General features: G+C 41.2%; 1 protein-coding gene across 2 annotated transcripts; it reads left to right on the top strand.

Moving 5' to 3' along the window:
* Positions 1–1,400: 1,400 nt before the first annotated feature.
* Positions 1,401–16,046, top strand: LOC136424047 (nitric oxide synthase 1-like). Of its 2 annotated transcripts, none has more exons than XM_066412455.1 (26): positions 1,401–1,547; positions 2,849–3,041; positions 3,426–3,568; positions 3,954–4,116; positions 4,523–4,614; positions 4,912–5,053; positions 5,381–5,520; positions 6,879–7,050; positions 7,418–7,519; positions 7,786–7,980; positions 8,533–8,636; positions 8,879–9,023; positions 9,511–9,615; positions 10,008–10,087; positions 10,213–10,387; positions 10,745–10,889; positions 11,109–11,187; positions 11,475–11,668; positions 11,916–12,085; positions 12,451–12,661; positions 13,059–13,146; positions 13,329–13,447; positions 13,896–14,056; positions 14,514–14,705; positions 14,920–15,000; positions 15,575–16,046. In XM_066412455.1, exons 2-26 carry the CDS (start codon positions 2,874–2,876, stop codon positions 15,596–15,598), a joined length of 3,390 nt encoding a protein of 1,129 aa, XP_066268552.1. In that variant the 5' UTR covers positions 1,401–1,547; positions 2,849–2,873; the 3' UTR covers positions 15,599–16,046. The 2 variants fall into 2 exon arrangements, with proteins under 2 accessions (XP_066268552.1, XP_066268553.1); XM_066412456.1 differs by having other exon boundaries at positions 1,402–1,517.
* The last annotated feature ends 47 nt before the right edge of the window (positions 16,047–16,093 follow it).

The following is a 16,093-nucleotide window of genomic DNA, read 5'->3' as shown; positions in this document are numbered from 1 at the left end:
TAGAGGCCTGTAGATGTTGGTAGAGCTCTGTAGATGTAAATAGAGACCGATAGACGTAGGTGGAGGCCCGTAGATGTAGTTAGAGGCCGGTAGGTGTAGGTAGAGGTCTGTAGATGTAGGTAGAGGCCTGTAGATATAGGTAGAGGTCTGTAGATGTAAGTAGAGCCGATAGACGTAGATAGGGGCCTGTAGATTTAGATAGAGGCCTTTAAATGCAGGTAGAGGTATGTAGGTGTAGATAGAAGTCTGTAGATGTAGTCAGAAGTATATAGATATAGTCAAAAGTATGCAGATGTAGGCAGAAGACTTTGAATATAAGTAGAGGCCTGCTGCGCCGCTTTCAAAAATTCGAATACCAGATTCAGACGTTGGAATCGGTGTATTTACAATTGTTTTGGTCAACAACACAAAACTCTCTCAAATTCTGAAGCATTTCGCATTTAAATGTGTGGTCTTCCGGATGGGTATGACATAAATGATACACAACACACATCACCCTCGGTCTCGCCTCCGGCCGTCGGGCGATCCGACCCGCGGTCGGGCCGGTACCTCAGGCGATACGAAATATACCCCGGGTTGTATTCTATATGTATCCCCTATCTGATTAACTCATTGATATCGGCCAATCTGGAGTTTTAGATAATTCCACGGACGTTATGCAAAAATCCCTGATAAGCCGTACTAGTTGGGATATTTGGGTTAGGCGTACCTTGTAATCCACACAAAGTACGTATACGAGTTACAGTATTGTTGTTTCTCTTGGTGTCGTTTTCGTTCTATGCAACATCAAACACAAAACAAAGGCAGTGTGGATACCATTTAAGTTGTAATGAACTTACATATGATTATGTCGAAATCGTTCAGTTTCAATAACAGAGTTTTGTGTTAAAAGGAGGACGTTAGATTTTTGCTTTGCATCATCAGATCAGAAAGGGATGTGATTATACTAATAGCATGTCACGCGTGCTGCATGTCACGTAGGCCAGTGTAAAACCCCTGACACACTTTCAGGACCTTCCCACGACTTTGTTCTAGACCGCTCCCGAACGAAGGTCGGCGCTGGGTTGGGAGTAGCCTGGAATCCTTCCTATTCTAGCTCCAGTTCAATTATGACTAGCATGACTTTGATTTTTCTAAATGTTTAGTCGGCTGTCTAGGACGACTTTTAAAATCCAAGTGTGTACCAAGGACATTATATACATAATGTCCTTGTATACAATACGTAGGTTACCTCGCCGATCAACTTCCATCAGATTTTGCTCACGACTGCCATGCTCTGGAGACGATTGGCTATGTGTGATCTAATTAACATATTAGCTGTCATTGGCTCACGATTGATCACTTTATGCAGGCAAATGGTCACCCCTAGATCAGCCAGGTCACACAGACAACTTTTGACAGACTACTTTACCCAACATGCTTCGCGCGTCTATTGACATGTACTGAAGTTGTGCAACAACGTTTGTATGCGATCCTTCGAAGAAGACCACATTTTTTAAACCCGGCGTTTTTCAACGGTACAAAAGAACTTCACAGTGTTTTGATAGGTAGGTGTATTTTAGGACACAAGTGTCATTGGGATCGGGCTAGAAAATGTTCTCATAGTGTGTTTGAAGTTTTAAGATGAAAGCGTATGCATATATGTATGTCAAATTGTCTTGACGTTATTTCAAAATAATGTGTTACAATGAACTATAACTTGTCATACCTTTTTATACCATTCAACAACTCCATGAAGACGTATTATCATTATCATTATTATCATCGCTAGTAAGAATAGTCAACAGATACTAACCATCCTCGTATATCTTATATATATGCAGTTGGCCTATTTTGATATAAGTAGGGCATGCTTTCCTGCGTTTTCTTTAGATCTTTTTTCTCAAATATATGTTTACACCTATGTTTGTTTGTTCCATATCACTCATGTAAGATACTATTTCGTTTGATGTGTGAGTTTGTATATATACGTGACTATGAAAGTGTAACCTAAATGTGGGGAAACAAAAAAGTTGCTTAAGGACATGCAATTGGTTGTAACTGGGTTAAATCAAAGAAATTGGGCATCATTTTAGGCTTCATCAAGATTTGATGTTCTCATTGAACTATGCACCCTTATAACTTTCTGTTATCTTATGTTAAAATGTTATTCAACCGACTAGTTCCAAGAAGAATCGTACATTACAGCTGTCGAATGGTGGGCGGGGCATTAAAATAGACACATTTGGCGGTTAACGTAACGAAAATGCTTTAATCCAAAGCCTTCCCCAAAGGAAATGTTCCAGGATGTGTTCTTCATGAAATACTCAAATGTAAGTCACAAAAATACCTGAAGACAAGTTACATTATAGCTTACCAGATGCAGCTCGTGGGCGTTCGCTAGACAACTATCAGACAAAGGCCTTGTTGTGCAATTTGCCTCATAGCGTTTTAAGTAATCTTACACAACTAAGTGTTTTGCGATGCGCTGCCATAATGATGAACTTACAGGCAACCTGAATATATGTGAGTCAAAAATCCGAAATTGATGTACTACTACTAGTATATCATTTCTAAACTTGAACATCAGCATCAACAAAGTCACGGCATCGTAAACATGGCTTGTTCGAAACACGAGGTATCAAAATCGTTTCGCTGCAGTGCTGTAGAAAGCCGCTAGGAGGCACATTATTGACCTCGACCTTCGTTTTCAGAATTCCCATCTACCTACTAAATATCACAAGGATCCATTCACAGCTTCACACGCTATGCTGTCCACAAACACATACAGAGATTGTCTCTTTATCATTGCCATTTGGACTGAACCTACGAATAATAAAATCTATGTTTCTGCTGTCGTTTCCAACAGATATTTGACGCCACACGAGACCACCATGCCACCGGTACAATCCAGAGGAACGAACGGCACCAATCCTAATGTCACCCCGAACGGGTGTCCCTTTACGGGGTCTACCAGCACAGCTCCGCGGAGAGCCCAGATTCTGACAGACCACCTGCGGAACAAGCACTTGACCGATACTTTACACCTGAAGGCAACCAATGTAAGTAAAATCATTCAACTATAAACGGTATGAATATAGATTTGACGTTACCCACCACAATCACGCCTCTGTTAGCGAATGATACACTTGATCTAAAAAATCAAACTTGAAGCCAAGTGGGTCTTTTTTTAGTGATAAGCAAATCGATGATTCTTGATTTGATAGTTAACTTTCTGCAACAGTGAATTTTAATTACGCTTGTTATTCTAGCATTGTCCCTTTTTTCATACTCTTAATGTCAAATGTGTAAGTGCAATAAAGTAAAGTACTACTGGAAAGGACAATTAATTTCTATTCGTATGTGTAATCGTCATGTCTGTATCACTTATGCTGATAAGTTTTACAAATTTATCATTGGTGAATATTCATCTAAACTGTTCACAGGTAGCCCCTTGTAGTTCCGGGAAATGCATGGGCTCGGTGGTTCGGCAGAGAGAGCCTTTTCCCCCGGGTTACAAGAGGCCGAAGGAAGAAGTTCTGGAACAAGCGAAGGAATTTATCGACGACTACTACGCTTCGATGAAAAAGTAAGTTTTGTGTCTGTATTGGGGTGTGATCAAGAGCAAATTAGCATAGAATTCAGTGACAAATACACATAAACAAACGCACACACAAATGCACGCATCATGTACACACAGGAACACGTACACACACACACACACACACACACACACACACACACACACACACACACACACACACACACACACACTCACATACAACTTTTAACTCACACATATATAGATACACAGACACAGACACACAGTGTCACACACTCTAACACACACACACACACACTCACACGCACAGACACACGCAAAAAAACACTAATGCATAAGTTTGGGGATGGTTGCACTGACATCAGATATCATAAAGTGGTATTATACATTAACAGCAACATTGATTTTACAGGGAAAACAGTGCAGAACATGAGAGGCGGTGGATTGACATACAAGCCCAGGTCGAAGAGAAAGGTTTGTACGACCTGGAGTACGATGAGCTTCTGTATGGCGCCAAAATGGCGTGGCGGAACGCATCCAGATGTATCGGACGGTACCAATGGAACAACTTACAAGTGAGACTGTTTGTTTCGTTTTTGTTTCTTTGTTTATTTTGCATAACCAGTAAACCCCCTTAAGGCGTAACATACCACAAGCTGCGCAAAACTGGACTGTAACGTTCTGTCCACTTAAACTGGGATGGACCCCTACTCTTTTCCATAAGTGTGGTGGGTTCTTAAACGTGTTTGAGGTGTGGCTCTTCTAAAACACGGGACCTCCGGCTTTACCTTTTATCCGAGAGAATGTCCCTAACCGATGCTAGGTACTCATTTTCACCTGAGTCTAGTAAGGAAAGAGTATGGTAGTTGAACATTAAATTTGGACTAGCCCCCATCTGCAGTGCTTGCACAGCTGTGTAGCCCAAGGGTCATGGAAACCGAAAGATGTTGGAAGGATTTTAACCAAGTTCACTATTCTTAGGTAATCGACTATCGCAACGTCAAAACGGCCCAAGAAATGTTTGACGCCGCCTGCGATCACATTCGGTACGCCACGAAGGATGGGCAGATGAAGTAAGTAATCTTATTTGTATTTGAAGTTCCTTTTGTCTTAGAATGTATAGCTTATACATGTATTTAAATCGATGTGCGTGATTCTGTTGTCATTGCTTTTCAGTACAATACACTTATAAAGGGTTTAATATAAAGAACATTTGGCAGTCAAAGGTCTGAATTACACGTTCTGTACATTAAAAAAGATCAACTGACATGTGCCACATTGACTAACATACTAACATACAAGACTAACATACTTACTTACTTATTACTTACTTACATTTTATCATGTCACCCTCTCTCTCTTTATCCTAGGACCGCCATCAGCATTTTCCCAATGCGCACAGATGGAAAACACGACTACAAATTCTGGAACAAGTACCTGTTTCAGTACGCTGGGTACCGACAGCCTGACGGTTCTGTCATTGGAGATCCCGCCAACGTGGAACTTACCGAGGTATGCCCAAAGGAAGTGACGGAATGCATTTTCATGTGCGTCATGTCCGGTTTCGATCGATTCGTCCGCCATTTTGAAAAAAAAAATGTTACCAAATAAGGAAAATTTCGGGCTTTGAAAATTAGGTACACCATTACACAAATATTAGAAGATTATCACATGAATACTAGCACAAGTACCATATACGATCTTAAAATTTTGAAATCATAGACTTACATCTATACAAACCTTTTATAGACAACCGATTACCCAAGAAGAACTAAATAAATGACGTAAATTACAGACAGGCTATGTAACGTTGTATTAACTAATTCTCTTTCCCAAAAGGTGTGTCAAAGTCTCGGCTGGAAGGGCAAAGGAACTCCATATGATTTTCTACCCGCCATTGTCTCTGCTAATGGTGAGGACCCGGTCATCTTCGAATGGCCAGAAGACGTACCCCTGGAACTGGAACTGCGGCATCCAAAGTAAGGAACTCGTCCAAATTTGGTAATTGATAACTATTCAACAGTACTGAACCGTTTTATGTGACGTCATCGCTGTGTCGGCCGGTGTCACAGGGATCTCGCACCCCCCGTGAATTTGAACCCTCCGGTTCGAAATCACTAGTGAATTTGCACCCCCCGGGGCGAAATCCCTAGCGATTTCGCACCCCTCTAGTGATCTCGCACCCCCAGGGTGTAGTATGTGTTCTGTTACGGCATTCATAATTCCCAATGGCTATCTTTTTAACAAATTGATTGGTAACTATAACTGACATTTCAAATGCTCTGTTGACTGAAGTGGTAACGAAGTGGGTTGTGCAATGACTATCTGGAAGTCATGGTTCTTGTGTTCAAATCCTGGTGGCGACATTTTTTTATCCCGTAGTTTTTAACATTAGATAACTAATAATTCTTACTCAGAAATGTCATAAGATTTCATTTTTCCGACGGGCCCAGGCTTCGATAAATTTTTTCTAACCCTATATAACACCCGTCATCCATGCGATATGTGATATAATTTTGTATGATAAAATGTTATTCAAGTCTCAAGTTTTTCAAATAATTTAAAAAAATCAATTATGAACATTGAAGTAAAACTATGAACTAATCGTACATTCCTCATGGCACAAAGGAAGAATATTACAACGAATCATCGTGCACAGAGAGTCACCATCATCGCGCTGTGCTGAAATACTAGTAGCGTTACATTAGTCCAGGACATGGGTTCCCGGAGTCTAAGATGTTTGTTCTGTCAGACACAGAAACTTGTAATACTCTCGATTACCACGTTAAACTATGGCTTTATTATATCAAAATGCAATTTTGAATATAATTGCTGCACAGACAGAGCACCTTTCGAAATATTTGGGGGGGTTCATAATCCCTAGGGGGGTTCGAGGAGGGGGTGCGAGATCCCTAGCTGGGGGTGCAAGATCGCTAGGGATTTCGCACCGGGGGGTGCGAGATCCCTAGTGATTTCGCACCGGGGGGTTCAAAATCAGGGGGGTGCGAAATCCCTGTGACACCGCCATGTTGGTGTCCCTATTTGCATTTCAGTGAATCATGGCGTTTCCGCACATTCATTGATCTTTTGACCCGTTCAAATGACCACTACTGAATGTCTCCTGCTCAAAGAAAAGAATACTAGAAGAATACATAAATATGGTGTCCAAGCTTGAGCTAAGACCATTGGAATACAAAATGTTGATATCCAGATGATGTAAGATGTTTTCTTATCCCCTAGCCTCATTCCTTCCTTCTTTTTTCCCTTCCTTCCGCCTTTCCCTCCTTCCTTGTAGTTTAAGACGGTACCAACTATTGAGTTTTGCTATTTCATTCAGACACGACTGGTTCGAAGAGCTGGCCATCAAGGTGAACTGCGTACCGCTGCAAGGAGACATGCTATTCGACGTTGGCGGGATGCAGTTTCCTGCCTGTCCAATCACAGGCTGGTTTCAGAGTACGGAGCCTGTGCGCGATCTGCTGGACGAAAACAGATACAATATGGCAGAGGTAATCTAGATAGTTTGGAGAAGGTTAATATTAACCATTCTCATATCGACATGTGCAGAACCTTACCCGTGTGCTATACAATGTACCCTGAGAAGAATCTGCTAAACGGAGCTGAGATTTCCCCTGTAGAAAACCGGCTTTATTTAAAGAAAACATTTTGGAGATTTTCTGATTGGCTGAAAGCTGCTTAGAGGTCAAGTTTAAAAGTGGAAACGTGGGGAATATATAGTGATGGCGAAAACTGAATAATTTTGAGAAGTACTAGAGCTGTAAATACAATTCATTTTGGCACATAATCCATCTCTATGTCGTCTAATTGTTTATAATAATTCTTATGAAAACTAATATGGAAACTCTCTTTCCCCAGATCATCGCCAAGAAGTTGGGATATGACACTTCCCGGTACAACTCGCTGTGGAAGGATGCTGCTTTCCTGGAAGTTCACATTGCAGTTATACACTCTTTCCAGGTAAGAATATGAGCACAACAACAAAGCAAAATGATAAAAAAACACTGACTGTAAGACACACGAATTACTTTTGGTAAATTACCGAAGTCTTAAACTTTCGAACCAGTTGCGAAAAGCTTGTAGCATCCCCCGTCTCTACTAAGGGGTGGCTGAAGAGCCCTGCTATATCGAGAAAAAAACGTATCAGACAGACTCAGGAGAAATTCACAGTAACGAATAAAAACAAGTAACTTGCGAAGCTAGTCTAAGATACATTTTGTTTCCAGATGAAGGGAGTGATGACCCAGGATCCGTACACCCTGACCGAGAGCTTCATGAAGCACATGGAGAGGGAACACCGTGTCCGCGGCGGCTGTCCGTCAGACTGGGTCTGGATCGTTCCTCCCTCCTGCTCCTCTCTCACTCCCGTCTTCCACCAGGAGATGCTGAACTACCACCTCAGGCCCGCTCTGGAATACCAGGTAACATCTATTGACTTAATTCCGCCATGGCACATATAGTCCATAGGCCAAGCAGCTTTTTGGTACCAAACAGAGGGACAAAGGGTGACTTATATTTTTGAAAAGATTAATTCCTCTACTTTATAATCATGCATGATAACAATGTCAAATGTCCAGCTTTTAAGGAATTATCACGTGATATGGTGACGTCATTAAAATGGACCTCGATTTTTGGGACTTAATTCAGAGGACTGGGACAAAATATCAAACATCAATAATCTTCGGTAAAAATCGGTTTGTAGGCAATAATTCCGCCACCATGAAAAGATACGTCTAAACAGATCTCAAACCCAACGTCCCCCAGTATAATGCATTCCTGTATATCTAAACTCTGCATACCTGGAGGGTTGTGCACAAGATATCTCTCACACACACTATTTTTCAAAGTGGCGGATTTATGTAAGTAAACCCGGTGGATTAATGTTAATGCAAAAACAGTCTGATTTATATAATTAGATATATTTTTAAATTCTTTTAATCGTTTTTCTTTCCTTTGTCTCGTTGTTGTTATAGGAAGCGGGATGGAAGATACATACATGGAAGACTCCTCCGACTGCCCCCATCTTCACACAGTACATCCGCACAAAGAAGCGCTGCAGTTTCAAGGCGGCAGCGATGTAAGTGAACAGGTGTCTGTGGTACTTTCATCTTCCTAAAGTAAGGAATGGTTAGGGCCCGGTTACATTTGTCGTAAGACCGTCGCACGATCACAAACTGAGGGTGTTTTGTGCATATGTCGTATACAATTCAGCTGTTTTGTTACCGAAAACTCTGTCCTACATTTAGGGTTTACTAAGCTGAAATCGTTATTGACCTGTCTTTGCATATAGATACTTTCTAAATCTTAGTTCCGTTCCAGGGCTGTGATGTTCGCTTCAGGGCTGATGAGAAAGACTCTGAACAAGAGAGTGACGTCCACGATCCTGTTCGCCTCTCAGACCGGAAAGGCAGAGACATTCTCCAACTCACTGTGTGATCTCTACAAACACGCATTCGATGCAAAGGTATCAATATTTCCACCACCATTATTCCATGCATGTTTCATTTTGGTGCAGATTATAATGATTGCTGTCTTCGAACAATTGGCTTGTAAAATGTTGGAGGAACATTGACATTATGAATTTCGAATTATTACAAACTTCGTAGATGTACATCCTATATTTCGTTTATTGTATTTTTCAACCCCATCTCAACATATACTCTTAACATCACAAAGAGACGAGAAGAAGCTGAATATACTTATTTAAAGTACTTTAGAACCCATGCGCTTTAGATAACCATTAGACGTCCTGTCACTATATGTGTACTCTATTACCACTTTTACATTTGTATGCCTGTACTTAGCCGGATGGGGCATGAATATACAATAAAGGCTTTCATCCATTCTTATTGATTGTGGAGTATTACGTATACGCGTTAAACAATGTTAAACATTGCTTTGAACATCATCCTAATTTTAACTTAACTTTAACACGGGGTTTTGTTTTGTAGGTGGTGTGCATGGATGAGTATGACATGGCACAACTCAACAAAGAGCAACTGGTCGTCATAGTGACAAGTACTTTTGGAAACGGGGATCCTCCCGACAATGGCGAGGTAAAGTACCAGTAACTTTCAATCATTACTGTTCAACCAGGCTGTAATGGATTTGAAATTAGCATAGGTAAAGAATGAAGCGGAAATAGTTAATAAGTAGATAATAAGTAAATATATAACCGAATGACATTATGATAGATGTAAAATGCATCCAGAAACCAAAACAAATGTCGTTTCTAAGAGGAGTACATTGTATTAACAGCTATCGGTTTGAATGGGGTAGTTGAAATATATTGTAGATATGGTACTTATTGAACTGGTAACATGATTACAGCTACAATTGTAGGTTAACTGTAGGTAATAGTGATTGACAACACATCAAAATGATGCATGGAGAAAACTCACGTTTTTCAATACTAACGTTACTTTTCTTATCATTTTTCTAATAACAGACCTTCGCTCGTGCTTTAATGCAACTGAAGAATCAGAATGGTCAAGCAAGCCCAAGAGACAGCCCACTGAGCTCTGTCAGGTTAGTAATGTTCATTCTGTCTCCATTCCTTTTTATGAAAGTCTGACAATTTTGTGTACTTTACATCCAACGATAGTCAAAGAGCGCCACCTAACGATTTCTATTGGTATTGCAATTTCCCACAGGTTTGCGGTGTTCGCCCTTGGATCCCGGGCCTACCCGCACTTCTGTGCCTTTGGCCACAGCGTGGATACGCTCCTGGAACAGCTGGGGTCTCGGCGGGTCCACGCCGTGGGCGAAGGGGACGAACTGTGCGGCCAGGAGGAGTCATTCCGCGCATGGGCAGAGAGTGCCTTCAAGGTAAGACGCAGAACTATTCTTGAAAAGTTTCCTTTCTATCGTGCGTAGCCTTAGGTCCTATGCCATGTCATTAGTGATGCAGAAATCTCCGTATGAGACCTAAAGTTTCAAGGGCTATGGGTTTAAGTTCCATCTCTATTGGCAGACGGAAAACCTGTGAATTTCCTAATCATACGCGGGGCTTATAAGGTATGATGACGTCAGTCAATTTCTCCTGACCAATGGCTGTGCATAATGAATAAAAGTAAATTTATACATTTTTATTTTTTGATATCTGAGTATCTGTCACCTATATGTCTTTTCCATCTATATTATGTATACACATGGTGAAAACCTCTGCATTTTTGTTTTCAACAGTCCGCATGTTTGAGTTACAATGTTGGGCACGGTGTCGACATGAACGAAGCCACTGCCAATCTGCTGGGCAGCGATCTGAGTTGGGCGCCGGACAAGTTCCGACTTGTACAGGCCAAGACTAAGACGGAGACTGACATTCTACAAGGTACGTGGTTTGTCATACTATCTTAGACCTTTCTCTGTAAAATCCTGTTCTTAGAGCTGAGTTAAATCTTTAAGGTTTAGAGCCTCCTCATGATTTCTGGTCATTGTATATTTTTGTGTGTCTTAGAACATTTTCAGACCATAGCATCCTGTGAGGAACAAAAGTAGCAGAAAGTCTATGGCGCCCCCCGTCTCAGTTGAATGTTTCTTTCCAATGCAGGTTTGTCCACTGTGCATCGTAAGAATATTGTGCCATGTACCTTCATTTCGCGGACCCAACTGCAGGCACCGGACTCAAGGTAAGACTCTTACAAACAGGAAAGTAATAAGTACTTAGATGTGCTGACGTATTTTGTTGAAACGTTTATCATTACATATATATTGTGCATAAATCAACTATGTACGTTTGAAAGTAGGAGCTTGTTGTTGTTAATCAAGAATTGCCACATGCAGTTTCTCTCTTTACATACATCACATATATTATACTTTGCCGATATATGTTCGTTTGCACGTGATATCAGGTATTTGAATGTATGCTGCTTTGACATTTACTTAAATTTCTTGTCTAATTGTATCTGAACCTCAGTCGACAAACCATCTTGGTTCGACTGGACACGAAGGACAACGAAGAGTTGGAGTTTACTCCCGGCGATCATCTCGGCGTCTTCCCGGCCAATGAAGACCACCTTGTTCAGGCGATCTTAGATAGAATCGAGGGTGGAACCAAACCGGATGATGTGCTGGAGATAGAAGCACTGCACAAGAAGCTGACAGCAGCTGGTATTTAACAGTTTCCTCACTAAGCTAATTTCACCTTCCCCATTGTGAAAATTGTAGCCGCACGAAAACGAGGCTTCGTGTTCGAATAATAGTAACGTTCTATTATCCTAGCAACCATTGAAAGCACTTGTGGCTGCCAGCAACTTTTCACACGATCTTTTATCGTCTAGTTTGGCACAGAAATGTACATAATTCTATCCTGTTTGTCCCGTGTCGGAGAGTGCTAAACGTTATCTGTATTTTTCAGTGGTGACGAAAACGTGGATGCCTTTCGAGCGCTTGCCGCCATGTTCTTTGCGCACGGCACTCTCCCGTTACCTGGACATCACAACCCCACCATCGCCGCAGCTGTTGGGTAGTCTGTCCATGCACACCAGCGCTTCATCGGAGAGAGAAGAGCTCGAGGAACTCGCTAAGGTATTTATCATCATTATCATCGTTATCATCGTCGTCGTCGTCATCATCATTACTATCATTAATTGTCGTCATCACAATCATTCGTATCATTCTTTTTGTCATTACTGTTATCATCATCATCATTATCATTATCATCATCATTATCATAGCAAACTACTATCAATTCAATTACTCAATGGGCATTGGAAATAATCGGAAAAACTATTCTTAGCCTTCCAAAATCAATACTGATTGATTGATTGATGATGTACACACAACCTCAATTAATCAACAAATATTGTATCTTAAAAGATCTTGAAGAGGATACATGAGCATCTTTGCATACATACACCTTATAAAAAACTATGGCGGTTCTTTCATCCTAGGGTGGTACAAAGTACGAGAACTGGAAGTTTGAGCGCGCCCCTACCCTACCGGAGGTACTGCAGGAGTACCCGTCCCTGCAGGTCCCGCCCGCCCTGCTGCTGAGTCAGCTGCCGGTACTGCAGCAACGCTACTACTCCATCAGCTCCTCCCCACACATGTACCCGGGAGAGATCCACGCCACACTGGCTGTAGTTAGCTACCGTTCTCAGGGTAAGTCTCACTGCGGCGTCTTCCTAGGCAGGGCTCTACGGCGACACACACTAATGCCTTGTATAACCTCTGCTTACATGGGGTGAGATTTGCACCCTTGGGAACGTATTGCTTGTAAATATCAATACTAGCTATTCTTATTCAGCACAAGCCAATCAGGGCTCGCTGACTTCAAATTTGCCCCACATTTGACATAGTATACTTATAGTATGCTTATTCTCTTGCTCTCTCAGCTACTCGTAAGTACTGATGCATCTAATCAACTTGACAATTACGCGTTACTCAAACTGTCGATGCAATAGACTTGAATTAAGTAATAGATAAACTTCATAATACTTTCCCAGACATTCTTAAGGGTAATTATTGACAAAAATAAATCGTTTTCTTGTCATTTCAGGAGGAAAGGGCCCGGAACACAACGGTGTTTGCTCCTCTTGGTTCAACAGGATTGAGGAGGGTGAAACGGTCCCCTGCTTCGTCAGAGCGTAAGTTCCTTTTCTATATATATATATATATATAGAAAATATGTTATGACGTTTACAGATTATTTTTGGTAATCAGCAAACTCCCAAATCTTGCTTTCTTCAAAACCACTACGTAAAAGACAAAATTTCCCTGTTTTAAAAAATGCAGCGTTTATACCTCAACTCATCTTTATGTGTTCCAGGGCGAAGAATTTCCACCTCCCTGCCGACCCCTCCATGCCCGTGCTGATGGTCGGTCCCGGTACGGGCATCGCCCCGCTACGCAGCTTCTGGCAGCAACGGCAGATGGAAATCAAGTCCGGTAAGTGCATCGTTTTGCACTCATGATCGAGATTAGGTTTCGTCCTTTCTGTCGTGAGCTGTTTTGAAACTTTAACATAGCAGTTGACTTCCTTAAAGCCCCTGTCACATATTCTGGAACTTTCCGGATCACACGACCTTGCTCCCGACCACTCCCCAACCAAGGTCGGCGCTGGGTTGGGAGTAGTTCACACCTCTGATCGCATCCAAGCAATATGTGAATTTACCGACATTGCTTTTTCAAAATTTGGTGTCGGCTGGCGCTAACGACTTTTAACTATTAGTAAGCAACTAGTGTGAAACATTAGCTCTTCGCAATGATTATACGTACAACGCGATTATGTGCAGCCGAATGTTTGGCACACAATTACTCAAGAGTCTCGTCATTCTATTTGTAAGACATTTTAATTGTGTACAAACATGAAAATAACACAAACATGTGTCGCTAGGCAACGGCCAAGGAGGTAACCATGGTGACATGACGCTCGTGTTCGGATGTAGACAGTCCCAGGTAGACCACATCTATAAGGACGAGACGGCCCAGGCCAAGACAGACGGAGCACTGACGGACATTTATACAGCCTACTCCAGAGAATCGGACACACCAAAGGTACACAAAATGTATTTTTTTCTTTCTTTTAAATCACATGAACATATATTTTTTTGTGGATAGGACAATAGGCACAATGCTTATATGAAGCCCTCTTCTCAATGTCATCTGTATACTGTATTGCATGATATCCAGAATTATATTCTCTTCAATTCAGAAATCAAAAGGATTACCTGAAGTCTCTTCTCGGGTAATAATGGCTGGTACTTCATACAACTGCAGCTAGGGGGCGCTACACTGGGAAAGATGCGGTCCCAAGCATGACTAAGATTGTATTCTCTTTTGGTTCGAAAATTTCCAAGGTTATAAAGATTATAAAGATGATTTCTAAATCTCGTCCCGTCTTACTCACGCGTCGATAAGATCTCGCGAGACAAATATGAGATCAGTGTCGCTTGTAATTTGCGGGAACTCACTGATATAACATTATTATGTTCTTTTGCAACTTCTCTTCCAGACGTACGTCCAGCACGTCTTGTACAACCAACTCTCGGAGAGAGTCAAAGAACTCCTGAAGAATAACGGACATATCTACGTCTGTGGTGACGTAGCCATGGCTGATGACGTATGCACCACCGTGCAGAAAATACTGGAAGAAAAGTCTGCGATGACGTCGACGGAAAGTGAAGCCTTCATCAGAAATCTGAAGGTAGAATTGCACGAATATCTTCAAATTTGTCAAGATTGAGGGGCTGAAATGGGTCCACGTTTTTTTAGCCTCCAGCCATTTCAATTGGTCTGTAGGCTTCATATTGAACAGGCAACTTGTATTTCAAGAGCAAAGAGATTATGACATACATAATATCTAATGTAGTTGGGGATGCAGGGAACTTACATGTGCCTTTGATGTTGTTTACTCCCAGGACTGCAATCGCTATCACGAGGACATCTTTGGGGTGACTCTAAACACAAAGGAGGTTCGAGAGGCAGCTCGAAGCGTCGAGGTATGTACATGTACATGTACCAGATTTGAAGTTTAAATACGGCAGAATATGAAGCCCACTTTACTGCCTCCTTGGGTGAAGATTTTGTTTCAGTGTGTCTGGATGTTTTTGTTCAGAAAGAATTGCTCAGGGTTGGTAGAACTAGCAGTTTATCAGACATGACAGACAGTCCATGGAAGAGTACTGTTTCGCGGGAAGGAATTTTTGGTCTTCCTGTTTGTCTGTGTTTTCGTGGTTACACATCTTCCATATGCTAGTCGAGGTAATCGTGGTGTGACAGGAAGTGATTAATGAACACATGCAATGTTACTAGTAATCAAAATATTATATGCATAATTAATGAACTACGATTACACAAGACATGCGACAAACTTTAAGTATTTCACGAAGGCGTGAGATCTTCGAACTAAAATTATTTTGTGTCTTGAAATTACATTTGTATCTGTATGTATGTGTTTGTGTGCGTACAACCACTGACCTGTACTTAGCCCTGTAGGGCAGAAATGAACAATACAGGTTATCAACATTGTTAAAGATAGCATATAGTAATCAAGCATTTCTCTTTTCGTTGCAGTCAACCGAGAGCAATGCAAAATGACACACCATCGGAAATGGCCAGCAAAGCGGAGACCAGCTATCTATGCACTAGATGACACCTATAGTTATAGATGGATCCTTATAACCATAATTTGGTGACAATGTTTTGTTCAATAGGTACCGACGAGTTGATTAACAAGTATCATCAAACTTTCAAAGTATAAGATAAGACTGGTGGTTTTGCAATAGTTTATTAAGCATTCTTTAAATAATCATGTCAATGAACTATCTGTCTATTTGAAGACATAACTTATTGTTTTAAAAGTAGTGAAATTCTTTTGATCAGATACATCGATGTCAAATGATGTAGAATTGTTTAGATTTGGGCATTTTATTGAAATATAATGGTTATTACTTGTATTCAAGGAATTTGTTTCACAGTTATTATGTCGACTGTATCATGCATGTAGACAAATTTCCTTTAACGCCAATAAAATGTCATATGAATGCATTCTTTCAATGTTTTGCGTCTTTGTTATCGGCTTATCGCTGATCA

The sequence above is a fragment of the Branchiostoma lanceolatum genome, chromosome 18 (assembly GCF_035083965.1).
Source record: "Branchiostoma lanceolatum isolate klBraLanc5 chromosome 18, klBraLanc5.hap2, whole genome shotgun sequence".
Taxonomy (NCBI): Eukaryota; Metazoa; Chordata; class Leptocardii; order Amphioxiformes; family Branchiostomatidae; genus Branchiostoma; species Branchiostoma lanceolatum.
Note: the sequence above shows the minus strand (reverse complement) of the source record. Positions and strands in the feature narration are given on the sequence as shown.